At 37.8% G+C, this 26,108-nt stretch overlaps 5 protein-coding genes across 5 annotated transcripts; 2 read left to right on the top strand and 3 right to left on the bottom strand.

Moving 5' to 3' along the window:
• Positions 1–227: 227 nt before the first annotated feature.
• BO80DRAFT_402333 (anion exchange family protein) lies at positions 228–2,987 on the bottom strand. Its single transcript, XM_025717607.1, has 7 exons — positions 2,492–2,987; positions 2,086–2,441; positions 1,861–2,036; positions 1,610–1,813; positions 1,419–1,562; positions 950–1,373; positions 228–895 (listed from the first exon to the last, which is right to left on the bottom strand). The coding sequence occupies exons 1-7, from the start codon at positions 2,695–2,697 to the stop codon at positions 654–656; spliced, it is 1,752 nt and encodes a 583-aa protein (XP_025577639.1). The 5' UTR covers positions 2,698–2,987; the 3' UTR covers positions 228–653.
• Positions 2,988–3,397: 410 nt separating this feature from the next.
• BO80DRAFT_350540 (SET domain-containing protein) lies at positions 3,398–5,436 on the top strand (the record flags this gene model as incomplete). The annotated part of the gene is made up of 6 exons (XM_025715547.1): positions 3,398–3,580; positions 3,632–3,700; positions 3,751–4,071; positions 4,156–4,200; positions 4,252–4,478; positions 4,527–5,436. 6 exons carry the CDS (start codon positions 3,398–3,400, stop codon positions 5,434–5,436), a joined length of 1,755 nt encoding a protein of 584 aa, XP_025577638.1.
• Positions 5,437–19,753: 14,317 nt separating this feature from the next.
• Positions 19,754–21,014, bottom strand: BO80DRAFT_423233 (uncharacterized protein). Its single transcript, XM_025719003.1, has one exon. The coding sequence runs from the start codon at positions 20,977–20,979 to the stop codon at positions 19,789–19,791; it is 1,191 nt and encodes a 396-aa protein (XP_025577637.1). The 5' UTR covers positions 20,980–21,014; the 3' UTR covers positions 19,754–19,788.
• Positions 21,015–21,459: 445 nt separating this feature from the next.
• On the top strand, positions 21,460–23,590 carry BO80DRAFT_492029 (uncharacterized protein; the record flags this gene model as incomplete). The annotated part of the gene is made up of 9 exons (XM_025723739.1): positions 21,460–21,528; positions 21,606–21,854; positions 22,015–22,131; positions 22,162–22,295; positions 22,329–22,446; positions 22,486–22,803; positions 22,840–23,083; positions 23,120–23,199; positions 23,263–23,590. 9 exons carry the CDS (start codon positions 21,460–21,462, stop codon positions 23,563–23,565), a joined length of 1,632 nt encoding a protein of 543 aa, XP_025577636.1. The 3' UTR covers positions 23,566–23,590.
• Positions 23,591–23,789: 199 nt separating this feature from the next.
• BO80DRAFT_433069 (uncharacterized protein) lies at positions 23,790–25,057 on the bottom strand (the record flags this gene model as incomplete). Its single annotated transcript, XM_025720810.1, has 4 exons — positions 23,790–24,287; positions 24,421–24,503; positions 24,703–24,764; positions 24,996–25,057. The coding sequence occupies 4 exons, from the start codon at positions 25,055–25,057 to the stop codon at positions 23,790–23,792; spliced, it is 705 nt and encodes a 234-aa protein (XP_025577635.1).
• Between the last annotated feature and the right edge of the window lie 1,051 nt (positions 25,058–26,108).

Below are 26,108 nucleotides of genomic sequence, written 5' to 3'. Positions count from 1 at the left end.
AAATGTGGAATCTGTCATGGAACACTATTACAACAAAAGTCTGAGCTCCTGCATCACGCGCACGTTTCTCATGGGACTGTCATTGGAGGCGTGACTCGGAGTAGGCTAGCGAAAGAAGCCAACCCTCCTTTGAGTCCGGTCACGATCATTGAATCTTACGGAAGCAAGGCCAGGTAGGGCAGATGCATCAGCGAAAGCTAGCTAGCTGGTTTCAAGGGCTCGGCATGGGTCATACCTCGGCCGTTGCCGCTACTGTATCGACAATCTCAACACCAGTTCACAATGTCAGCAAGGAGGTCTGGAAAGAATGTTGAGGCAACGATGGTAACCAGTCATTGTCCTTGTGAATATAAATAGGAGATCCCTTCATTCTTCGTCGCTCATTCACTGCACTCATTCTTTTCAGTTGTGGAACCCAGCCCCTTGGTCGGCGGTCAATCCCCTTATCTCCTATTTTTTGTAATACTTCCTGCCCGCTAACATGCACATCGTTACCAGACATATATAGCTGTAGCTGGCAGAGACATTACGCCCATCGCCATCTTCATGATATGTATTCCTGGAGGTCACAAGATCCATTCTGCACTTGGCCGCATGCGGTATCTTCCGATACTCTGGCCACGCTTGCCTTTCATTCCAGCTTAATACACACCCTAGCGATGAATGCTCCCAGCACGTTGGCGATAAGACCCCCTTCTATGCTCGGAGTAACTGCGTTCCAAACCATAGTGTTGTTCCTTTGCATTAGGGAATCGCGGAGGACCACCTAGGCTCGCCAAAACGGCAGTGTTATTCGCCGTCAAGTCATCCAAGATATCCAGCTCCTCCTGACTGAACCACTTCGGAATAGTCCAGACACGGAAAGGGATAAGCGCGATGATAAGAATGGGGAAGCCTATCCAGCGTTAGTACTTCGCCCAAGAAGAACCTGCAGGAGCAAGAGGGGTACCAATGGCAGCAATCGTTTGCGAGATAGCCACGCACGCAGCCACTCCAATCGCCTGACAAGAGATATACAGTAGTATCTTCCTCCGCTTCACTCGCAGTAGCGGCTCATCCCGCTGGATGAAGCGGTTCTCGCGCAGGAGGAAGATCGTCTTCTGCAGCATACCGTTTGATTCAATGGAGCCCCAGCCGACGATGAAGAAGACGCCTGCAAAGACGGCGGCGGGCATGGTATGGAGCACGATCAGCAACGGGCCCGTCATGGTGCCGATGATTGCCAGCCCCATGAGAAAATGCGAGACACGCTGCTCCACTACGGCAGTGGCTTTGACTATGGGTCGACGGAGCTCGACGCCTTCACCTTCTTCTGTCCCGACAAGACACAGTTCGGTTTCGTAGATGGTGAGAGAGTCGGTATGTACTGGTGCCTGTCTATATCAGCATGCTGTCATAGGGAAAGGAGGTTACCCTACCTGAGGAACTAGTCCGTTCGGCATGGGGATACCGGTCATTCCCGCCAGAAACGTCGTGCAGCCAAGGAGGAAAAAGTCCCAGTGAAATCCGGCCGGTTTCTTCAGGGGGAATTGCCTCGCCTGTGCGGTGAGACTGCTAACATTCTAAATAAATCAGTGTCTTGTCATCCTACCGTATGCGGGAGATATACATGGTCATAGTAGAAAAGTAGCATCACCAGAAACCCAAATGGCAATGCAGCAAAGACCCATTTCATGTCGAGCTCCCAGAAATGAATCAGCCAGCCGCGGGGCTGGGTAGGGTAGAAAGCCCGACTGGTGGGGACAAAAGAAATTTGCGTGGATTTCAGGTTCCCTGGGATGTGCGAGAAACCAACCCAGAAGATGGTACCAATCTGCAGCAGTCAGACGCGCCATTTATAGGATGTTCGGTAGTACATACCACATAGGCGTAATCAGCGAGCAGCCCCCGGAACCACGGCCGACATATTGTGCTGGATCCCAGCATCTCCAGGCTGTATATCGTCAGGAAATAGAGAATGGCAATCATACAGCTCATGAATCCGGCGGTTGAGCCATGTTCCGTAAATTCATTCACCAGCTCCTCCACTCCTTTGACTGCTGCCGTTAATCATCGTCTCACGGTGCGTTTGGATCAGATACTTACTGCAGTAGATAATCCCCACATAAGCACCGAAAGACTCGGACGAAAAGTCTGTAACATAGCGCATGTAATCGCAGAGGTTGCAGACAGCGACAATCCAATGGAAGACGGCAGCCCAGATGGCGGTCCAGCACATGAAGTTTGGGTATATGGCTGGCCTGTACTGGATGACAATATCATAGATCGTGTAGTTGAATAACGATATTAGACCTGTGATGCCGACGATGGTGAGCGGCTGAGCGCCTAGAAGGCTAAAGATCATGGCAGCCAACGCAGACGAGAACAACGCCTCGTTAATGCCGTAGAACTCGCCGGTGCGGCGATACATATCCAACGTGTAGGCAATGGCGGGGAGGATGCTGCGTTCGTCAGTATATGTTCCTCCAGTCCGACCCGACGGGTGTCTTACTTGACAAAATACATTCGAATGGTACTAGCAATGGTGCGGTAGGTGAGGGCATCGCGGATATCACTCCAGTAGTATGGCAGACGACGGCGTACATCGTGATACATACCCCGGAAGAGGCGCAAGGGGCGCAGTCGCCTCCATCCCGTCAGGTTGTCATACGTATAAGAGATGGAAGAAGCCTGACGATTGAGATGAGATTCCGCCATGGTGGCTTAGAAGAAGAATAGGACGGTTCAAAATTAAAAACATTCGGGGCCAGATGACGCTTTATATCTATCAACCCGCTGCCTGGAAAATCTTTAGCGCATGCTCTTGGCCACGGACAATTTTTTGAGGGTGGTATGAAAATCCCATCCCGTCTTGGTGGGGATGAAGCATGAAATGGACCGGGGAAGGATGGTTCATGCTCTCCGCGTATGTCTAGCCTATAAGCCTATATCAGAGAGAGACTGCCATGTAGCTGCTTGACCTAGAATTAGCAATGCAGCCCTATGAGTATCGTCTATGCAATTGCTGGGGTGGTGACATCCCCAGAGTGCTGTGGTGACTGGAATAACGTCATGTGGCGAACATGGCTGACTCAGCTACTACAAGTGTGGCAATTGTAGGAAAATCAGTACACAACAGTCAACTAATCCTAGTACGCAATTCTGCTAATTTCAATATTTGCTCTGGGTTGGTCATACATGGAGGTGCAAATTTCTTTGACCCCTTACCCATCTACAAACCCTAAAGCATATAACCAGATATTGGCTCGAGAACAGATCATTTTGAGAGGCCGGATCCTCATCCGACCTAAATTTTCTGCCCGGGCAGAATTCTTGGCTAGCGGGATCCTCAAGCATATCCCGCCGTCGAGCATAAGGAGCCAACCTTTCTCACGTCACAAAGACAGTGATTATCACTATGGACTCGTCTGTAGTGTCCCAGCTGTCTACTCTTTTCCAAAATCCAAACTTTGTGTCCCAACTTTCATCGGCCGTCGACGATATTAGAACAGAGCACGGGCAGGGTGACCGTCTCTTTCTAAGGGTTGAAGCTTGCCTGAGTAGAACGCCATCGGCCGCACGCGATGGAGCCCTTCTTCTGGTAATCATGTGAAAGAAGCAAAGGTTGTTGTTCTTTCTAACGAGCCTCTAGGGATGCATTGATCTCGATACGGGGCGTCCGTTACCCCAACTGACCCCGACAACGACACCAGATCCGAACGTAAGCATTTGATATGACCATCTGCATTATTTTCTAACACAGATTACCAGGAATGCCAGGGAAACAATCCCCTAACTCCACAGTCCTTACCAAACGACGACATTGACACCCGTTACTCCAAGCGCCGAAAGACCGTCGGTGGTCTACGGTTAGCCCCCGCGAGTAACGCATCTACTTCAAGCGAACCCGAATCCAACAGCGATGAGCACAGCTCTACTGCCGCTGCAAATGCGTCGTCACTGAAGCCATCCATCCGCCAGGTGCACAGTGACACGCGATTCCCACAACGCAAGAAGCCTGGCCATGACTCGGTAGTACCGGTCTTAGAACCCACGTCAACCGACAAGCTGATCGCGGGTATATGGCGCCAGGTATTCTAGCCAGTTCAGCTGGATCGGGTTCCCTCGGTATATCACACCCATTGCCAGTTCTTACCCCGCTAATCCAGATACCAGGTCATTGAGCCCATTGTCGACATCCGCACCGGTGCCAGTGGAGAGGTAAGATATCCGCGGGAACATCGATAGCATGGTCCACTGATAACCTTCCAGGTTTTTCGAGCCGTCAACACGCTCTGCCTTAAGTACTACAACCAAAGCCAATCCTCTCGCGCGCTGGAGATGATCGTGCAGGCGTATTGGATCGAATGCTACCAGGCCCGCATCGCCGTAATCCGCCTAGAAAATCCCCACCTCTCAACGACGGAGGCTCGGATGGTCGCGCTGAAGGAGGCCTGCGCAACGCTCAACTGGAAAGAAAAGGATCTCCGAAACCGGGTGTAAGCCTCCCCGTCGAGTCACGGACACCCATCGCCTAACTTCTTTAGCGCAATCTGGCGCGGATACAAAGAAATCAAAGACGCCGGCGGCTGGGCCAGTCTCATCTTCGCCAGCGCCGGAGTGTACCGGTTCTGCAAATACCGCAATGGGTTCTACGATGGCTTCTCCGCGCGGCTTCGAACCATCCAGTCCAGCCTGGAGCTCGTCGCCGACACCCTCCACCCGGAATGGCGGGACCTGCTGCAGGTAGTCGGGCAGGCGTCGCCCCGGCGATACCACGGCCATCCGCATGAATGGGTGACAGTGCCGGGCAGTCCGGCGGTCCCGCTGGCGTCGACCTACGCGCATCTCCCGCCGCCGCACAACGCCCACGACGGGTTCGGTTATCGATTCATCGACGAGTGTGTGGTTGACCTAGCGGTATTCGGCGCGGACGATCCGCGCGTGGTCCCCGGACTGGACCCGGGGATGTGCCCCGCGTGCAAGGAGCGACAGTCGGACGAGATCGAACAGAACCAGTGCGTGTGCTTTCCGGCGCTGTTTGGGGGCGTGCGCGGCCATGTGCCGGTGCAGCTATTCCGGACGGCCAGTGGGAAGAATAATGGGGTCGTGGCGCGGTGTGACTTTAACCGCGGCGTGGCTATCGGTGAGTTCGTCGGGATCATCACGAACGGCATCGAGGGCGTCGATGTGATGTTGGGTGGCTCGCGCAGTCGGGGGTACCAGATCTACCAGGGGCGAATGGGAAATTTCACCCGGTTTATCAATCATTCGTGTCGGCCGAACAGCCAGTTCCAGCGGTTCTACTGGCGGGGAAAAGAGCGCATTATTGTGGTGTCTCGTGGGGTCTCTGCTGGGACGGAGATCACGGTGGACTATTCGGATCATTACTGGCGACAGTTGGATAAGGCATGTCTGTGTGGGGAGCCTTGTTGCCGGTTTGCGAGGCGATCATAGTTCAGCCGCCTCAGTATCGAGAACTAAAACTTAAACCCTTCTCCAGCAAACTGGGCGGAAGGTCGGAGCAGACCCCGTACCCGGGGAGCTGGCCGCGATGGAACACCAGCACACTACTGGGACTGCGGCAGTACAGCGTCACGGTGCTGACAAGCAACAAAGCTGCGGCACTCACAGTCGGGCCAAGAACACGTCTGCCAAATATCCAAGTTGGTCCACAGGTTACGGAGAATGGAAACTGAAATGAAAGATTGATACTATTCTCCTGATAAGCAAACATCCAAATATTATTGGATTCGCTGTGTCCTTAAATATATACGTAAATTATGTCTGGATGAATGGCTTGACTCTAATTTCTAATTTGAAATATTTAACCATCGATATATTATCTTGTTGACTCTAAATCTCTATGAAGGATCGAGGTAAAGCAATTTTTACGTTAATATTATGGGGCTTCTGTTCTTTATTGCCAGGTTGGGGAATAGGATTGATTATATAGTAGCTAGACCTAAAGTAGATAATCTCGAGTCAGCTTCGTGGCTTAGTAATTCTAGCACACTATTATAAACCAATCATCATTGCTACACAGAAATGAAGTGGATAGTTAAGTTTCAATAGGTGAGATTGCTGAATGTTGCGCGACTGGGGTGATTACTTATCCATTTTTAAAAGTCACTTATCCTAAGTCACCCCCGGTCGCGCGACCGTAAAGCGGCCTTACCCGCTAGCTTACCCGAGCGGCACCCACCCGCCTTCTGGCCGCGTTCAAGCCACACGCTGGGAGGTTAGTGGGTGACCACCAGTGAATCCCTTCTGTTGTATGTTTCTGTGTCTTTTTTTCATTAAAACTTGAAGTTAAGCTAGGATGGGGTTGTGGACGCCCTACCTGAAGCCTGGAGCCTCAGACCTGCTGTTCCGGAGTAGATAGATGTGCTACGCACAAGAACCAGTTGACTTTTAGCATCACACGTGATGACCCGCTTTGAATTGCGCTGGATGCTCCAAGGGAATGCGTCCAACTCCTCTTCTTTCAGCCACAAGTCAACTAGCCCAGTGTCTCATCCTAAACCGGGACACTTCTCGGATTCTCCGCCATCCCCAGAGAGATCCTTTCAGTAAGTACTTGCGCTGCAGCGCATCAAAGCAAACATATCTAACTTATGCATCTAGCCAGGCAGACAAACCGTATTGATAGACATTAGCCGCAAAAAGCCCAACAATGCGCTTTCTAAGATGAATGGCACAACAATGCCACGTGTGCAAGTCGAGCCCCATGTTACATGATATTGTCAAGGTAGGGCAATCGGTAGGCTCAATGGATATGCAGTCGATATAAAGACATTCGCCATTCGTATTCGACCAGTGCCCTGTGTGCGCAAGTTCATCATACAAATACCAATTTTGAACTTGGGATTCAAGAATGCCCTGGCTATCACGCAAGTGCGAATTTGGTTGATCACTTGGGCTGCATCAGGATGCTATCTATCCGAGACAGCACCACAGAGGAGGGTGCAATCTCAGACAAGTGCATAAGCAGCGGTTGGCTAGGGTTGTGTGACAGGCTAAGAAGCCGGGTGGACTACGTAAGGTACGATAGTCTGTAAAAGAATTAAATTCGCTGAAAAAAAAACTATCTAATCTATAGACTAGTTGGGTTTACTTATAGATAACTCTTTTTAAGAGATTTTTTTATAATATTAGTAAGTTTTTTTATTATTTTAGAGATTTCTATTCTCTCTAGAGATTTCTATTCTTTTTTCAGGTTTTATTGAATCAAGATCTAGAACTAAATAGATTAGAATATAGATATTCCAATTCTAGATAGTTAATAAGATTTAGTTTTTTTTAATTATTATCTTCTTTACCGTGACGCGGCTAGCCTATTATAGATTTTAAAGAATTAAATAGATAAGATTACGCCAGCGTTTATAAATCTTAATATTATAAAGTTTAGTTATTAATTTTTATATAAGTATAGTGTATTTTTTTTATTTAATTAAAAATATTTTTTTATACATGTATTTTCTTTAAAATATATTTTTTTTATTTAAAATTTTCTTAATAATATATTCCTTAGTACTATCTTCTATAATAATAATATTTAATTACTAATTAGTTACTTTTTAAATAGGTAGAGGGTCTGTAACAGTAAGTTAGAGTAAATTAATATAAAATATTAAATAAATTTTAGATAGTATATTTAATTTATAGATATATATTCTAATCTATTCCAGTACTATAAACTTAATATTTTATTAATTTAATTTTTTACTAGATTAGTTAATTATAATATTTTTTAGATTTAATTAAATCTTATTATTTTCTTTATAACAAGGAGCAGGATTTTATTATTAATTAATATATTATTTTTATATCTCTTATACTACTATTATTATTAAGTTAGTAATATTTTAAATTTTTTAAAGTTTACTAAAAATAGCTTTAATTTATTTTTAGAAATTCTTGGTCTAGTAATATTCTAAAACATCTATTTTAATATTTAAATCTAGAGATTTTATATAGAAATTATATTATAAAAAAAAAGACTTATTCCTATTAATATAAAATCTTAATTATTTAAAACTAACTATATTATAAACAGTAATTTTTACTAGTTAATTTATTATTAATTAATAAAATATTACAGGAAAGTTTTAATAATTATAATCTATTATTTTATTATACTATCCGTTTTAAAATAATAAATAATAAAAAAATATTATTTAATATTTAAGATTTTATATAGAATTATCTATAGTTCACTTATAAACTGAGAGCTATAATTTAAAATTACTAACTAGAGTACTTTATAGTGGCTATAGAATATTTAAATAAATATATCTATAAAGTCTTTTGTGTTTATACTTGAAATAGTCTTAATAATAATATTTTTAATTAATTAGTTAATAATAATTATAATATTTCTATAGCTTTAAAACTTCAGAAGATTTACTAGGAAGTTAATAATAATATTTTACTAAAATTAATTAAAGATTAATAATAATTTTAAAAAATCTTATTTATAATTTTTTTAGATATAGTTAGTCCTATAACTATTATAATTATAGTAGAATCAATAAATATTTTTACTTATATTTAACTAGTAATAGTAATAAATAATTATTTTATAAATTTAATTTTATTTAAGATATCTAGTAATTACACTATTATAAATTTTTTAAATAATCTAGATTTATAAAAACTCTAAGTTAAAGACCTAGATTTATTTTTAAAAAAGTAGATGTTGGTTCATATCTAATTAATACTTTATAATAAAAACTTTTAATTTTAATTATTTAAAAAATTTAAGTTTATTTTTAGTTACTGCTTTCTAGTATTTTTTTAAATTTTTATTAATTTATTTAATTTACTTTCACAGGTTATCTAGTATTAGTTTTATAAGTTCTAGATTAGTAGGAATCCTTATATTAGAGATTTTTTTAATAAATATTATATAGCTGGATCCCTTTTTAGATATAAAATAAAATAATTAAATTTTTTAATTTATGATATATTTATCTCTTTCTTTAAATATATCCTAAGATTTTTGAGATAAAATATTAGATCAAGTATTTATTATTTCTAGATAGTAATTAATCATAAAGTTAAAATAATTTAAAAACTAGATTTAATATATCTATTATTCCGTGAGTTATTATTAAATTATAAAATATTCTAGATTCTAATAGTTATTAAAAATCTTGAAATAGGGGAGTAAAATGAACTTTAATTTTTATTTTTATAAAATTTAAATAATTATTAGTAATTTTTTATTATAAATCTAATAATTACATTCTATAGATAGATTTTTCTTTAAAAAATATACTATGGGGTAGAGGATTTCCTAATTATTCTATTAAAATAATATTCTTTTTATATATTATCTAGAGAAGTTAACTTCTATTAAAGTTTCTTATTTAAGATCTTAGTATGCTAGGATAGGGGTAATAATAAAACTTTTTTTAAAGATTTTAAATATTTTCTAGATTTCTAGTGTCTAACTAAACTTAGTATTTTTTTTATAAATTATATTAAAGATTCTAAGTAGGCCTTCCAGTCTTTAAAGAACTACTAATAAAAATTAGTAAATCTTAAAAAGACTTTAATATTATAAGCAGTCTTCGGGATCTTTTAATCCTATATAATCTAAATTTTAATAAGATTTATATAGATCTTCTTTTCTATTTTAATAATAAATCCCAGGTATTTGGTAATGGTTATTTTAAATTTATATTTATTAATATTTATTTAAAGGCTCGCGTCTTATAAGTATCCTAGTATTTACTATACTTAAACATGGTGTTTAGCCAGACTTTTATTTATAAAAATAAGAATATTATTAATATAAATAAAATAAAATTTATTAAAAAATTTTTATAAAGTTTAGTTAATATATTACTAAAAAGTGTTTAGATAATTAATAAGCCTAAATAAAATTACTAATTATTTAAATAGTTTAAAATAAATACAAAATATAGTTTTTCATTTATTTATTTTTTAATTTAGATATAGTGGAAGACCTGGATGACATTTAACTTAATATAATATTAAATTTTTAAGATATATTAAAAGATTTTTTAAATAAGTAGTAAAAAATATTAATTTTTTATTATTATTTAATTTAATACTTAATAATTTATACAGAAGTATAAACTACTATTAAATTTTAAAGTAAATAATATGGGGGTAACCGCTGGAAAATTACTAATTTATATAAATCTTTTTTTTAAAAAATTAATTAGAGTTTTTTATAATATTAAAAATTCTAGTTAATTTATTTAATAAAGAAGATTTTAAGAGATTTCCTTCTTTTTTTCTCTAGCATCTTTAACTATCTCTATAAAGTAATCTATCTCTAGATAATAGAATAGTAGAATATCTGCTATTATTTTATTAAAAATATTTAAATATTTATAATAAAATTTTAATAGCTTACTTTTTACTTCCATGAGATCTTTTAACTAGTTAAACTTATAAAAAATCTTATTAATATCTACTAGACTTATTATAAATAGCTCTACTAGATCTTTTTTTTTAATTTTTTTAAGTATACTATGTATTAGTAAAGATTATATATAATATTAAAAAATAATTTTATTTTTATTTATATTATATCTTTACCCTTATGTTCTGAATATAGAGTATAGAATTTTTAATTTAAAATATTATATTCTAGTATTTTATCCACAGGAGTCTTAGTATGATATCATATTTATATATATATAATAAAATATAAAAATATATATATTTTTATAAACTCTTACTTATATCTAGTGATATTTTTATTAATTTAGTCATATAAGTCTCTCTTTTTTTAAATTTTTTAATATTTTGGGGTTCGATAGAAATGTACTCTAGTTTATTTTTATTTATAAAATTCTAATTAATTATTTTATATAATGTACAGCTAGTATTAATTAAAATATTTATAAAATAAATTTTATTAATTAATTTTAATATAGAGAAGGTATGATAGCCTTTAAATTCTTAAACTTTTTTTTTAAATTTTTTATAATTTTAATTAACTAGTATGTGCCCCCCCAAGTAATAATCTAAAGAAATTATATTTTTTTTTAAGATTAAAGACTACTAGATAGCTAAGTTTTTTAAGGCCTAGCTAGCCTCACTAACTAGATTATTTTTAAGTAAGATTTAGTAGACTTTATTTTTTAAAATATTTTTCAAGTCCTGGAGACACTATAATAGTAAATATAAATATTTAATAATATAATATTCTAAAAATCTATAATATATATAAAATCCTATCTCCTAGTATTTAGTTAATATTTTTTTTAATATCTATTAAATTTATTAAGTAAGTCCTGTACTTGCTACTATAAGTTTCTAATCTATAATATTATTTATAATTATTTTTTTAAAAATATTATTTACCCAGATACTAGAATATTCTAATTATTTTTTTAAAAATTAATTTATTTTTATAAATTTATTAATTACCTATTTAACTTATTAGCAAAAATCTTTAAAATCTAATTTTTATTTAATATTAATTATTTATTAATAAATATTATTATTCAGGGCTTAGTACAGAAGGTTTTTTTTATTTAAATTTTTCTAACTATATTTTTTAATTTTAATTAGTAGGCTATTTATGACGGTAGCCTTGTTCAGGATCATGTGACTATATTTGTTTCATTTACTTTGACATTATTTTTTTCAAGTAAGCGCTTATAATACTTCTTATTTTCCTTTTTTTCTTCTTATGTTTAAAGTTCTAGAGTAGTTAGTACTAATATGACCTTATTTTACTATATTAAATAGCCGTCTTATAACTTTAAATATTATTTTTTATTTCTTTTCTATTATTATACACGGCTAGCTTCTACTAAGCTATTAGTAGTCTCTATCCTGTGTTCTTAGTGATATCTAACAGTTAAAAGATTCACCTGACTAACTAAATAAATAAAATAGCTAGAGAAAGTATCTAGACTTTTAGTTTTAAAGATAACTGATAACTTTCCGTGATATTGCCTAATAAACCAGACTGGGAAGATAGATTTAATTAGACTAAATTTAATAATTAATATAAAAAAGATTTAAAGTAGATCTTTGAGATTCTTCTAAAGATTTTTAATATCCTAGAAACTGAAAAAAATAATCTTTTAGACTAGTAGAATTAGCAGGCCTAAAAAATTAAGTATTTTATTAGAGAATAAGACTATTTCGCTGTATAAATTTTATAATAATAAATATATCTAGACTAGAACACCCCTGTAGAGATAAAGAAATTTATAAAGATTCTAAACCCTTCTTTATTTAGTAATAATATAGATTTAATTTATAAAGATTAGATTCTTACTATGTAGTAAAAATTAGAAGTTAATATTAACTAATATAGTATCTTTACTATATATAAAGTATATATTATTAGCTAATATTAAGATATTATTAAAAGATATTTTATTTTATATTTTTATCTTAACGCTACTGATCCTTTTTTTGATTCAGACAATATACTTGAATATCTAAAGACTATTTTTATTAATTTTAATAAAATTTATAATACCTATTACCAGTACTAAGATTTATAAATAAAAACTAGAAATAAGTTTTATATCTTTATCTTAATCTTTTATTATCTTACCGTTGAAGCTGGAGTTAATAAGAATATCTAAAAAAATAATCTTTATAATAAATTTTTTATTAAGTTTTAGAATCTCACTGCGTATAGCTATAATAATAAGGATTTTAAAGAATTTATAAAGTAATATACTAATTTTATAAATATAATTAAAGAATAAATTAAAAGATGTATTAAAGATAATTTTATAATAATTAAAAATTATATTAAATTTTATATACTTTATTTTTTTATTATTATTTTAAATATTATAAATACTTTCTTTAAATCTCCAACCCAAGCTTCTAGTATAGAACCGGAGACTAGAGAAATACTAATAAGAGATAAAAAGTATTTCTATTATAAGAAGTCCAGCTATAAAAGTAGAGAATATTCTAAAAAAAAGATTATATAGATGAAGGCTTTGAAAGCCCCTACAGAAAAACTTAAATTAATAAAAAATAATACTTAGGAAAAGTTTTTATCCTAAATAAGCTAGAAACTTAAATAAGTATAGTAAATCTATAAGATCTACTAAAAAATAATAATAATAATTTTATAATTACTATTCTATTTTCTAAAGATAGTATTACTATCTTTATTTATACGCTTATTAATTCCAGAGCCAATGTCTACTTAGTAATAAATATTTAATTTACTATTAAATTAGCCTGATACTTTAAAATTTTAATATTATCTTTAAAGAAAATAATTTTAATTACAGACTTTAATAGAAAGCAAATTATTAATTTAATATATATAATTTAATTAAATCTTATAGTTAATAGTTATTAATTTTTAAATATTTTCTTTCTTATATTAGACCTAGAGAGGCATGATACTATCCTTAAAAAAATATAGTTTATTAAATATAATATTTTACTAGATTACTAAAATTACTAACTAATCTAGCTAAACTAGCTAATATTAGAGAATAAGATAAAAACTAAATTTTTTATAAATATTCTCTAGATTATTCTGGAGTAGTCCCTGGTGGATTATAAGTATTAATAAGATATAATTTAAAAAACTATAAAATATAATTAGAAAATAAATAGTTAAAGTTTTTATAATTACTATTAATTCTCTCCTATATTAATTAAAGTAGCCTATATAAGGCTCTAGTAAAAATAGAATATAATCTAGTTAAAAAAAGTTACTAGTACTATTTTTTTTCTGGAATTTTAAAGCTTAAATTAAAATTTATCCTAATTAAACTTTTTTATAGAGAGATAGCTCTTATTAGAGCGGCTAGTTTCTAATAATATCTAAAGAATTTAGAGATAAAGATTTTTATTATCTTACTTAATATTATTAAAAAGATTCTTATAGAGAAACTAAAGACTCTACATATAAGTAAGAAAAAGAAGATTAAGAAAGTCCTTTCTAAATAATACTATAATCTAATAAATATTTTCTTAAAAAAAGAATCTAATATATTATCTCTATCCTAGTATTATAACTATAAGATTTAATTAGAGGGTGAGAATCCTCTAGATACTATCTTTCTTTATAAGATAATAGTAAAAAAGCTATAGGCCTTCCATAATTATATTATAGAAAATCTAGATAAAAGATTTATTATATTAAATTCTATATTCTTTATATCTTCTATTTTAATAGTCTAAAAATCTGGAGGAGGCCTCTATTTCTATATAAATTATTAAAAATTAAATACTTTAATTAAAAAGAACTCATACTCTCTATTTTTTATTAATAAAATAATAGACCGCCTGCGTAATATAAAAATTTTTATTAAATTTAATATATATCAAAGCTTCTACTAGATTAGAATAGATTTTATTTTAAAAAATCTTATAATTTTTAAAATATAATATAGCTTATTTAAATATTAAATTCTTTTATTTAAATTTATTAATAGATCCGCTGCCTTCTAATGGCTTATTAATAAAATCTTAATAGAGTATTTAAATAAATTTATTATAATTTATATTAATAATATATTAATTTACAGTGATAACATAGCTAAGTATAAATTATATATATATTTAATATTTAAAAAGTTATAGGCTGCGGGTTTACAGACTACTATTTATAAATATAAGTTTTATATTATAAAAACTAAGTTTCTAAGATTTATTATTACTACTGATAGTATTTGGATGGATTTAATAAAAATTATTATTATTATTAAGTAAGTAATTCCAATAACTATATAGAGAATTTAATTATTTTTAAACTTTTATAACTTCTACTGAAGATTTATTAAAATTTATAATAAAATAATATAATCTTTAACATGACTAATTTAAAAAGATATTACTTTTAACTAGGATCATACCTATACCAAAGTTTTTAAGATATTTAATAAAATATTAGTCTTAGTCCCTATTCTAGTCTATTATAATCCTATATTTCTTACTTATATTGAGACGGACACTACTAATAAAATTATTATAAAAATATTTTTATAACTAATAAATAAGGCCTAGTATCTAGTAACTTATTATTCTAAGATTATATTTTCTATAGAATATAATTATAATATTTATAATAAAAAACTACTAGCAATTGTTCGTGTTTTAAAGAAATAATAACTAGAATTAAAAGAATTCTAGTATATAAACTATTTTAATATTCTAACTAACCACTAAGTCTTAGAATATTTCATGATTACTAAGAGACTGAATACTTGTTAGGCGTAGTAAACTAAATTTTTTTTTAATATTATTTCTTGATTTAATTTTATTCTAGGAAGTATAATGCCTTAGTAAATATACTAATCTATAAAAATAAAGATAAGTAAGTTCTAATATAATACTACGAGTAAATCCTATTATTCCTAAAATATTTGAAGAATAGAATATATCTTTTTTTATTAGTTTTTAAATTACTAATAGTCCTCACTCCCGTGAAGAAATATTTATAAATTATAGACTATTTTTTAATAGCTAACTGGGATTATACCTCCCTAGAGTCTTACTAGAAATAAATCTATTATAATAAAGAAGAATATATCCTAGAAAATAGATTTATACTTTTCAATAATTTTTTAATAATCTTAAATAATAGAGATCTATATATTTAATTACTGGATAAAATTTACTATTAATTATTATTTACCTACCTAGGCTAAATAAAGATATTGGGTCTTATGAAATACTGATATTATTAAAATATCTAAAATTAAAATATATATTATTATTTAGATAACTATTTAATCTATAAGTAAAAAAATATAAAATAAAATCTTCCTTTAGGACTTCTATAACCTTTATTAATTCTAGACTATCTAGAATAATATTTATTAATAGATTTTTAAATGTTCCTAAAGAACCGCTATAACTTTAATACTGTATTTATTATAGTAAACTAGCTAAATAAGTGAGTTACTTTAATACTATATATAAAGACTATATTTATATAAGACATGGCTTGGCTTTTTCTGGAATACGTATATTCTTAATTAAGATTCTTAAATATAATTATATTAAATTAAAGAAAATAATTTATATTAAAATTTTAAGATAAATTATATTATATACTATAAGTAAAGCTCAAGCTTTTAATAGTATATTACTCTTAAATTAATAAATAAATTAAAATTATTAACTAGTATATGGTGCAGAGGCTTATTCTTTTTATAAACTATTATTAAAATAACTAATTAAAACTTTTACTATTAATTAATTTTATCTTCGCAACCCTACTCTAGGAATCTATAGGACTATTATTTTTTATAATTAAGTAGGAATATAAGTCCTGTATCTTTTTTAACTAGATATTTCTTTAAACTCTTATTATAAATACTATTAATTAATAATAAGCCTAAATCTTAGCCCGCTGTATGGAACAGATATAAAAACTAGTAAAAAAAAAATATATAAATTACTTAATAAATTTAGATTTATATAATTAACTAATGATATCAGCCTGTAAATTTTAATATTAAAAACAAGATTTATATAAATATTAAAAACTAGTATTAGGAATAACTATTCTAGAAACTATTAAAAAATTAATATAGTCCAGTAACTATTATTAAAAAAATTAGTCATGTATTTTAAATTTAATTACTTAATAATATAAAGATCTATTCTATTTTTCATCCTGATAAACTTTGCCTTCGTGGTATTTTAGAGCTGTTATCTAGATAGATCTTAGATTAAGCTTCTTTAATTAAAATTAATAACTATACTAAGTAAAAAATAGAATAGATCTTAGAAAGCTATTTACAGACAGAAATCCTACAGTACCATGTTAAATGGGTAGGTTCTAATAAAAATAACTACGAGTAATATCTTATTAGTAATTTTAAGAATATACTTTTCTATTTATATGATTTTTATATCTATTATCCGGACTATTCTAGATTATTTAAATAACTCTTCATATAGATTACAACCGCGGAGAATAATAAATTTACTATAGATTATAATAATAATAATGTTTCCCTGACTGAGGGCAGTTAGGTCTAAATAAGGAGATAATATGATAATAATCTCATTCAAGATTATATAACTATATTTATTTTATTTATTTTGATATTATTTTCTTCAAGCGAGTGCTTATAATACTTCTTATTTTCCTTTTTTCCTCCTTACACTTAAAGTTCTAGAGTAGTTAGCACCAATACAACCTCATTTTGCTGTGTTGAACGGCCGTCTCACTATTAACTTCCACTAGAAGATTATTAACTATTTAATCTTTTTATTTAAGGATAGATAGCTTACTGATAATTTTTTCCTATTAAACTAGATTCTTATAAATTAGCTTAAAATAGTTAATTAAAATTATAATTAAGAAGATTAGAGCTTTATAATTAATCTTTATCTATAAATTAATCTTTACTTTAATTTTCCTATTTAAAAGTATAAATATATACCAAGCCTATTTAGCTAATATACTAATAAATTATTAGTTAATTCTAATCTTTACTTATATATTATTAAACTAGCTCGGGAACTTGCTCTTATCTTTTCTATTAAAATTTATAAAAATTAATAATTTTAATTTCTTTATATTAATTAAATCTTAGACTGGTATTAGTGCTGATATTAATATAAATAAAAATATTATAATAAATACTTAAAAAAATAAAAATTAAATATTAATAATTTATTTAATCTATCTAAGACTAGCTCTAATCTTATTATCTATTACTATATTTTATTAGATAATAATATATTATATTTCTATACTCTAGATTATTAATTTTTTAATATATCTAACTAACTAATTAATAATATTAGCTTGGGTAGTGCCTCCGTAGTAGCTAGAAATATTTATTAATTTATTATAGTTATTATATATTACTAATTTATTATCTAATAAGTACTTCAAAAAAAAATAAATTTAAAATTATAATAGATTAAGAAGCTAGATAGACTACATAAAATATAATAATCTATAAAAAAATTAAATTTACTAGAGAAAGAACTATCTAATTTATAAACTAATTAAGTTTACTTATAAATAACTCTTTCTGGAAGATTTCTTTATAATATTAATAAGCTCCTTTACTACTCTAGAGATTTTTATTTTCTCTGGAGATTTCTATCCTTTCTTCAGATATCATCGGATCAAGGTCTAGGACTAGACAGGTCAGAACATAGATGTTCCAATTCCGGATGGCTGACAGGGCCTAGCCCTTTTCAGGTTGCTGTGCGGGTGGGATGTTCAGGTCCGTAGTAATCACACACTGTCAAGGATATATCTCCCGGGGTATGAGTGACGAGGAAGGGAAGCGCGATAGAGACCACAGGCGGGCGTTGGAGGGTGTGACCCGTTCCAAGCATTCGAACTTTAAAACGGAATGGCATAGCATGGGGTGCTTGGGTTCTGGGCCCACCCTCGTTGAAATCACGACCAGAGTTTACGAAAACATATCTAGGGGTGATTGAAAATACAAGGCTTCCGGCCTGAGGCTGCAGTTTCTCCGAGCGAGTCCCGATCCAAAGCAAGATTATAATCAACACCAATTTTAGATACATCCTGAATGCATTGTACCGTTTCAATGAGCACAAAAAGAACAAGGACGATTGTCTGAATACCAAAAAATAAAAACATACAACAGAAGGGATTCGCTGGTGGTCACCCACCCAACTACTAATCTCCCGGCGTGTGGCTTAAGTATGGCTGAGCGGACGGGAAGCCCTGTTCTCCACACCCTATGGTCGTATGTGCTAGATTACTAGATAGGAAGGTTGATATTAACAAATATTCTTGGCTACGACGATCATGCATATGTTGTAGGACTAGTGCATGGACCTAACATACGAACACATTGATACCATTTCTTCCTCAGTCAAAGAGGATTGTCGTCTGCGCATTTTGCATGACAAATACACCCCCTTGATGCCTTAATTCTTGTCTCTTGTTTAATGAGCAGGCCAGAGCCATTATTCCAACAGAGTAGACGCAACTCCAAATCGTTCCCAGCCGAAATTCAGGCTCATACAAGCGCACCCTGGAGGGAAATTGTTGGTCACATGATTCTGATTATACCGATCATGCATACTCTAGACTTACCGGAGTAGACAAACGCCTAGGTGCTTCAAAGAGGAAGATCTTTATCACCGATCATAAAGGAACTTTGTTGAAACCCCATTGCCAGTCATGCATCCGTTGAACTCCGTGTTTAATATACTTCCACTTACCCATCTATAGGGGTATCACAATGCTCATCATCCGGTCTGTCATATCATCCAGCGCAAGGATGATCTGGCTGGGGACTAATCCTTTTGGCCGAGTCGTCCGTTGTCAAAGCCCTGTACTCCGTACCCCTTTCCCAAATCCATGTGACATCCCTGACGCTACAACCACCAATCGATCCTATATACCAATAGCGCCTCCTGTCACCCGAATCAAGATTCGGACTCGGAGATATCCGAGTATTTGTGCTGCACGGATATAGCCAGGGGTCTGGACTCTTGTTGAAAAGGTAAAAAATCTCCTGACCAATTAGACGCGCCGGGTACCTGACCCAAACCCTGGACAGAGTAATAAAAGCCGATCTGGCGGATCTGCGTGGCTGCGCTAAGTTTCTGGGTAATTTCCGAGATACGAGCGGTCGAGTGGCGTTAGCATATCAGTCTATTTTTGTTGTGGGTTGTTGGCGGGGCTGCGCTCACTGGATTCTTGGAAACTTGGATTAGGTTATTATAGCCGAGGCTTAGCTCTTACATTCACGATTGACCTTTCTACGGATTCACGGGCAAACAAAGCGATAGAACAAAGAACTGTAATATTAATGTAATAAATACAGGTAATGAATAAGCTAGCTATTGAGGATCTCGTCAGAATCCACATCAACCCTGAGAACCCTCGACGCGGCCACAGTTGCCATTAGACATCTGAATAGTTGCCGCGGAGCTGTGCACCTTCACCGTACCATACGTCGAAGCCTGGGAACATGTGGTCGTCTTGATAAGATAGCAGTATTTGACGGAGGACGAAACGGCATTGTAGTACGACATGGCGCAAGTGGAGCTCTGCATGCAGCTGACACAGCAGTCATATGCAGACGCGGTGTTGCCGACGGTCAGACTTTCCCCGGGGATATTACTGAACGTGATGTAGTAGATGTACTGGCCCGCTAAACTGTCATAGTCGGAGGAGAGGGGAAGACCAGCGATGTTGTTGCTACCGCACGCCTCGTAGAAGGTAGTGGTCTCAACGGCAGCGATTGCAGTGGTCGTGGAAGTCACGGTGGTGGTCTCGGCTGCAGCGGAGCTGGTCTCGGTGATGGTGGAAGTGGTGCTGTAGCTCAGGGTGGTGGACACATCGGAGGGAAGCACCGTCGAGCTCTGGGTAATGGTGTTGGTCACTGTCACTGTGGTGGTAGGGGCGGTAGCAGTGGCCGTGATGGGAGATCCGGTGACGGTGGAGACGGTGGTGGTCTTGACGATGATCTTCTCGTGACATTCAACCTCTTGAGGATATTGGTAGTCGTCCAACAGAGGAGAGCAATCGGTGTCCTCGACCAGGGACCGCTTAGCAGCAGTAGCGGTGGGCAGCGTGTCCACAATAGGGGTGAAGCCTGCAGAGCTGCTAATGGTGGAGGTGCTGGTGCTGGTGGTGGAGATGGTGACCGAGACTGTGGCAGTGACAGCAGCCGGAGTGATAGTGACGGTCGCCGTCTCATACTCAGTCGAGGTGGTGGAGAAGGTATCAGTCACCGTGGAAGCAGTCGAAGTGACCGTGGTGGTCGCATAGTCGGTCACGACCACGGTGGTGGCGTCAGGAGTCACGGTGACAGTGTCCTGCGTGGTCGTCAAGACGACGACTGGGGTTTGGTCATGGATGGTGCGAGTGATGGTGGTCGTAGGCACTGACGCCAGGGAGATGGTTCCTAGCTCCGTGCGACAGGTTACGGTGGGCGCAACGGCTTGACTGCTGGCCACGGGAGAGCTGGCTGCGGGGGAGTTAGGGCTGGGAGTGCTGGCCGAACCCTGGCCGAGCAGAAGGCCCGCAACGAGGACAAAGCGGTAGAGTGACATTTTCAAGACACAAGAAAGAAGAATTCTCAATTGAGTGACGCTCTGAATATCCGACAGACTTGGAGTGTCCTCGCAATAAGTAGTCCTCCCTTGGTTGAGGCAAGAATTGCCGTCGGCTATTTTCACCACGACCGGACTCATGGCGACCCAGCGGGCGTCAATAGTGCGGCTGAATACGGAACTGCGCCACAGGAACAAGACCCTCATACTAGTTCGATTGGACTCCCGGTTTTCTGGGAAGCAATAGCCGACAGCGCTTTTCAAAGGATGTATATACAGCAGCTCGCCTCTCCGGGTACTCCATACGGATGCGGATTCTCACTTTCTTTTCCCCCCTCAACAGAACCAACCCTCAGTCATTCTTTACGGTGTTCATGTTGCTCAATCGCCTTTAATAATTCTTACAGTTTTCTTTCACTCCCGCTTTTTGCATTATTACAGTCAGTCGTTGAACCCTACGAATTCGAATTTTCGGTCACGATGGGCCATCTGCTGGTTCGAGGATGGATCCTCGCGGCCTTGTTGCTGCAAACCAGCGTTGCCTTGACCGTTGCTGATGAACCAACTGCGACTCCCACCCCTTCAGCGGCAACGTCCAGCCATCATCATTGGTCTTATATTTCAAGGTCCTTGCCCAGTCGCAAACCGTGCAGTGCTGTTTATCCCTCGTCCGTTCCTTCTTCCAGCGCAATTGCTACTCCATCGAGTACCGTGGTGCCCTCCTCAAGCGCAATCCGTTCATCCTCGACTCCGCTGCTAAGAGGATCCTCCACTCCTTCTTCAAGACCCGCCCCGAGTCATTCGCCGGGTTCCCAGCCGCACTGGAGCTATGTCTCCCGGCCTCTGCCACAGCGTACCCAGTGCTCGGCTTCTTCGTCCGCGGCTATCCCGGCCTCTTCCGCCCCGGCCTCGAGGCCAGCTACTAGCAAGCCCGTTGTCATCTCTGCCCCTAGCTCTATTGCAACTGGAGCTCCTCCACTAAGCATTGCCTCTGCTACACAAACGGTGACTGCCATTGAAACGTCCACGCTACAGTTGACCACATCGACGGTTCTCTCCACTCGCACGGCCACCATCACTGCATGCCCGTCTACAATTCCCAACTGCCTTGCCAGTTCCAAGACCACCTATGTGACCACGGAGACAATTGTGGTGTCCACCACAATCTGCCCGGTTACCGAGGCCGCCAGCGCGACCAAGACCGCCGCCATCTCCCCATCTGTGACCGGAATTGCTGTTGGTCACGACCATGGAAATGGTGGCTCGGAGTACACAACTTCCACCGTGTTCAGCACCCGCACTGCTACCATTACCGCGTGCCCTTCTTCTGTGACCAACTGCCCACTCAGATCGAAGACTACATATCTGACCACTGAAACCCTGGTTGTCTCCACAACGGTGTGTCCTGTGGCCGATGCTACTGGCAGCAGTGGTCCGGCAGTCACCCAGCATGCGTCATCTCCTTCTGTTACTGAAGCAGTTGGAGGGGGTATCGGAGGCTCTGAGCTCACTACATCTACCATCTTTACCACTCGCACCACCACCATCACCGCCTGTCCTTCATCGGTGACCAACTGCCCCTTGAGATCAAAGACCACCTACGCAACCACCGAAACCCTAGTGCTCGGGACCACCGTCTACCCGGTGTCAATCGCCCCGACGAACACTCCTCTGTCATCCGCAACAGGAGCAGGTGGCGAAGTGCCGTCCGTCACCACCTCCACTATCCTGAGCACCCGCTTTCCCACGGTTAGTGCCTGCGGAGATGATGCCAATTGCAGTGCCTTGTCTCAAGGCTCCTATGTCACGACTGAGATCCTGGTTGTGGGAACGACTACTTACACGGTATCGCCAGCCCAGACCACTATCCCGGCTGAAGGCGTTGATACTGTCTCTGCTTCCACCACGATTGCCAACGCTCAACCTATCAGCTCGGGTGGTGCATCTCAGGTTGTGTCAACCGGATCTCAGTCTGGATCTGCAGGCTCCGGCACAAGCTCGGGTGTAGGCTCGGATGCGAATACCAGTGCAGGCTCCGGCACAGGGGCATACACGGCATCAAGCTCCGGTTCTGTCTCCGGTTCAAGCTCCAGCTCCGGTTCAAGTTCCAGCTCCGGCTCCGGCTATGGCTCTGGCTCAGGCTCAACCTCAGGCTCAACCTCAAACATCGGACCTAACACAGGTGCAAATGCCAACGCAGTCTACACCACGACGGTCACTGTTGAATCCTGCTCCAACGACGCGACCTGCACCGGATACATCAGCACCATCGTGATGACGCAGACGGACATTGCTCAGCCCACCGTGGCCCCGTCCGCGTACACACTTACCCCACACTCCGGGTCCGGGGCTTCTGGTAACCTCAATGCCTCTTCTTCCGCCTCTCCCTCTGCCTCTGCCTCTGCCTCTCTCGGACACGTATGGCCCCAGAGCAGTCATGTCAGTGGCATACGCACGGCCGTTGCTTCTCCCACGAGAAGCGCGGTCAATCCGTTGTACACCGCAGCTGCGTCCGCGGGCAGTCGGTGGTCGGTGTGGCAGGTTATGGGCACGGTGTTGGCGATTATGGTGGCGATGGTTGTCTAGGAGGGGGGTGGGATTTGTAATGCTGATGTTTAATATTATCTTTCATGTCTTTATATTGAATTCGAATTTATTGTTACTTTCTTAGACGTATATATCTTCTGTGGTATTCTGCTGAGTACTGGAGTTTATGTTGTCGACATTACGATTGAGGGTGTGCCACTATTGTGCACGTGGAAATATATAACCCATCGTGTCTACATCCGAAGCCTATATAATGATCACCTTCAACCTTGAGGGTGGGGATGGTTGCATAGCTGCATAATGCGTATCATATTGATGATAAACGGAGAGAGTCGCTGTTGACAATGATGCTGCGCCTCTTGAACCCCTATGTCCATGGTTTCGGATGCAACAAATCTTGGACGGTCGCTTTGGTCCACCTCGTCCTCCGACCGATACTGCACTGACACGGGCACTGGCACCCCGGCCTCCCCTTTCCGTAGAGCCCGCCCAAGCTTCCCCGCCAACTCCTCCACCGTCAGTGCCTCGACCGCGAGATCAATGGCCCTATGAGAGTAGCGCTCGGGGTCCGCGATGGCCGCCGCGACCACAATTCCCACGTCGCCCGCATCCACCCACGGCACCTGCGTCTCGGGCCACCATGCCACCCGCAAGACCCGGTCTGGCTCAAACCCGGGAAACGTGAGGGCATTCACGGGCGACAGCCCAAGTGGGTCTCCGTATGTACCCGGTATCACGCTCACGGCAAGAGCACGGTCAGTCTACTCCACTTAAGAAGAAGCCGAAAGCAGGTCAATGTGGAACCTATCGGACTCCAGAGGGGCCAAGTCTCGGTCAATATAGATGAGCCAGAAGTTTATCACATCGCCGGCGTCGCTAGGTATTCGGATGTACTGTGTTTTGACTGAGCAAGGCAGCAACACCGGGGTCTACGCAGGGGTTGGTTGGATCGGGAGGATGTGATTTTCTGCATGAAACTGCATACACTAGTAGCCAAGTTACCTGACTTGAGGCCCGGTTAACGGACGGATGGTGAGCATGTAGTAAGAGTTCAGGGCTTACTATATGGACTACAGGTTTAAGCTGCCGCCCCTCCGCTGCAGCATAAGTCTCGCCCGGCCAAGGGTCTACTCGGAGGCGTGATTGGGATCTTCTACGTTAGGGCATTTGTCGTACCAGTTGGCGAATCGGTCCACACGTTCTTCCAACCGAAAGACGGGACCCTTGTCATACCCCCCCTTTATGCGATTCCATGTAAGCTGCTCACCATTGACTGTGCACTGAGAGCGACAAGACCTGATAGATACCTGGCTAGAAACACGAATTCGATGGCCTAGGAACCGTTACCGAGGCCCACCGGTACATGTTTGGTCATCTCGATCCCGAACAAGCCGCCAAATGGGCCGCCACCCTGACAGCATCACCCATCAGTATCGGGGTTTTGACCAATGATGCGTGCTCAGTCTTACCATGTGACTATGTGGTTCTGGGTAATGATTTCATTTTTACCCCGCAAGTACCAAAAGGTCATGATCGCACTGGAGGCCAAGAGGGGCAACGTGTTCACCGTTTACCACGCCGAATCGGGTCGCTCGCTGCACTTGAGCTGGACGGATCAATTGGTGGGCCAGGTGGCATGGTTTACCAGCCAGATGGAATTCAGTAGGCTAGTTGACAAATTGGGCTCTCTGGGTGAAATTCAGAGCACCCTTCCACCGTCAATTCGTTACTGTATCGTAGTAACTAGCGGAGTATGCATTTATAGTCGATAGTAGGGTGATATTTATGTAGTCTATTATTGTACGCCAGAATATGCCCAGTCAAAATATCTGGGGAACTGTAAATCTTCGATGTTGAAAGTCAATCGTGTTCATGTTTTTGGAAGCAGATTATGACATTTTTTCACAGACGTCCCCTAAATAGACAGTCATGGGACAGCCTAATGCATGAGCCTGTGCAGGAGTTCGGAGCGAAAAGCTGGACTCATAGATTTGACAGGTTAGAGGGATAAGCAGGCCGGCATGAGAAAACCAGCGTGATAAATGGCAATGATGCGATCTTGCGAGGAAGTATGCCTTGCACCCACCAAGATGAAAAATCAGAAGAAAGCCAAGAGAAAGAAACAAGAACAGCTAGACAAGATTCACACAGTTCTTTATTTATCGTGATAGCCTTGTTACCCGAGGAGGCAGTTCTCAGCCAGTCTAACAACCCCAAAGCCAACCCTGCTCCGCGGGTCCCATTCCTCGAAAAGCACCTTACAGTCACACATTGTTGCAAGAAAAGCCAAGCCATAGTGTAGAAAATTTGTCGGAAATTTCTAGCTTAGTAGCGATACGGCCCGCCTTGAAAACCAGGGTAGCAGTCGTCACATGGCATTGTACCAGGGGCTATATCACCCCTTTCCCCCCACCGGAGGCCCTCTTATCTTGTGGACCACACGTCTCACTCGGGGTACTGGCCTGCTTCTGTTCTCCGTATCGTTCATGCGGCCTTTTTCCCGACGACGCATGATGACCAGTCGTAGGTGATCAACACGCCCTTGGCCATCCCGTTGGTGAAGACCAGAAACCCTACCCACT

This window comes from Aspergillus ibericus, assembly GCF_003184845.1.
Source record: "Aspergillus ibericus CBS 121593 unplaced genomic scaffold BO80scaffold_10, whole genome shotgun sequence".
NCBI classification, from domain to species: domain Eukaryota; kingdom Fungi; phylum Ascomycota; class Eurotiomycetes; order Eurotiales; family Aspergillaceae; genus Aspergillus; species Aspergillus ibericus.
The sequence above is the reverse complement of the archived record's forward strand: the minus strand, read 5'-3'. Positions and strand labels throughout refer to the sequence as shown.

Bases quoted from the DNA above. Each gene is read 5' to 3' on its own strand.
- BO80DRAFT_402333 (XM_025717607.1), bottom strand. From the start codon at position 2,697: ATGGCGGAATCTCATCTCAATCGTCAGGCTTCTTCCATCTCTTATACG. The intron at 2,442-2,491 runs GTAAGACACCCG...TGACGAACGCAG, and splicing joins ATTCGAATGTATTTTGTCAA to CATCCTCCCCGCCATTGCCT. The intron at 1,563-1,609 runs GTATATCTCCCG...TGATTTATTTAG, and splicing joins TACTTTTCTACTATGACCAT to AATGTTAGCAGTCTCACCGC.
- BO80DRAFT_423233 (XM_025719003.1), bottom strand. From the start codon at position 20,979: ATGTCACTCTACCGCTTTGTCCTCGTTGCGGGCCTTCTGCTCGGCCAG.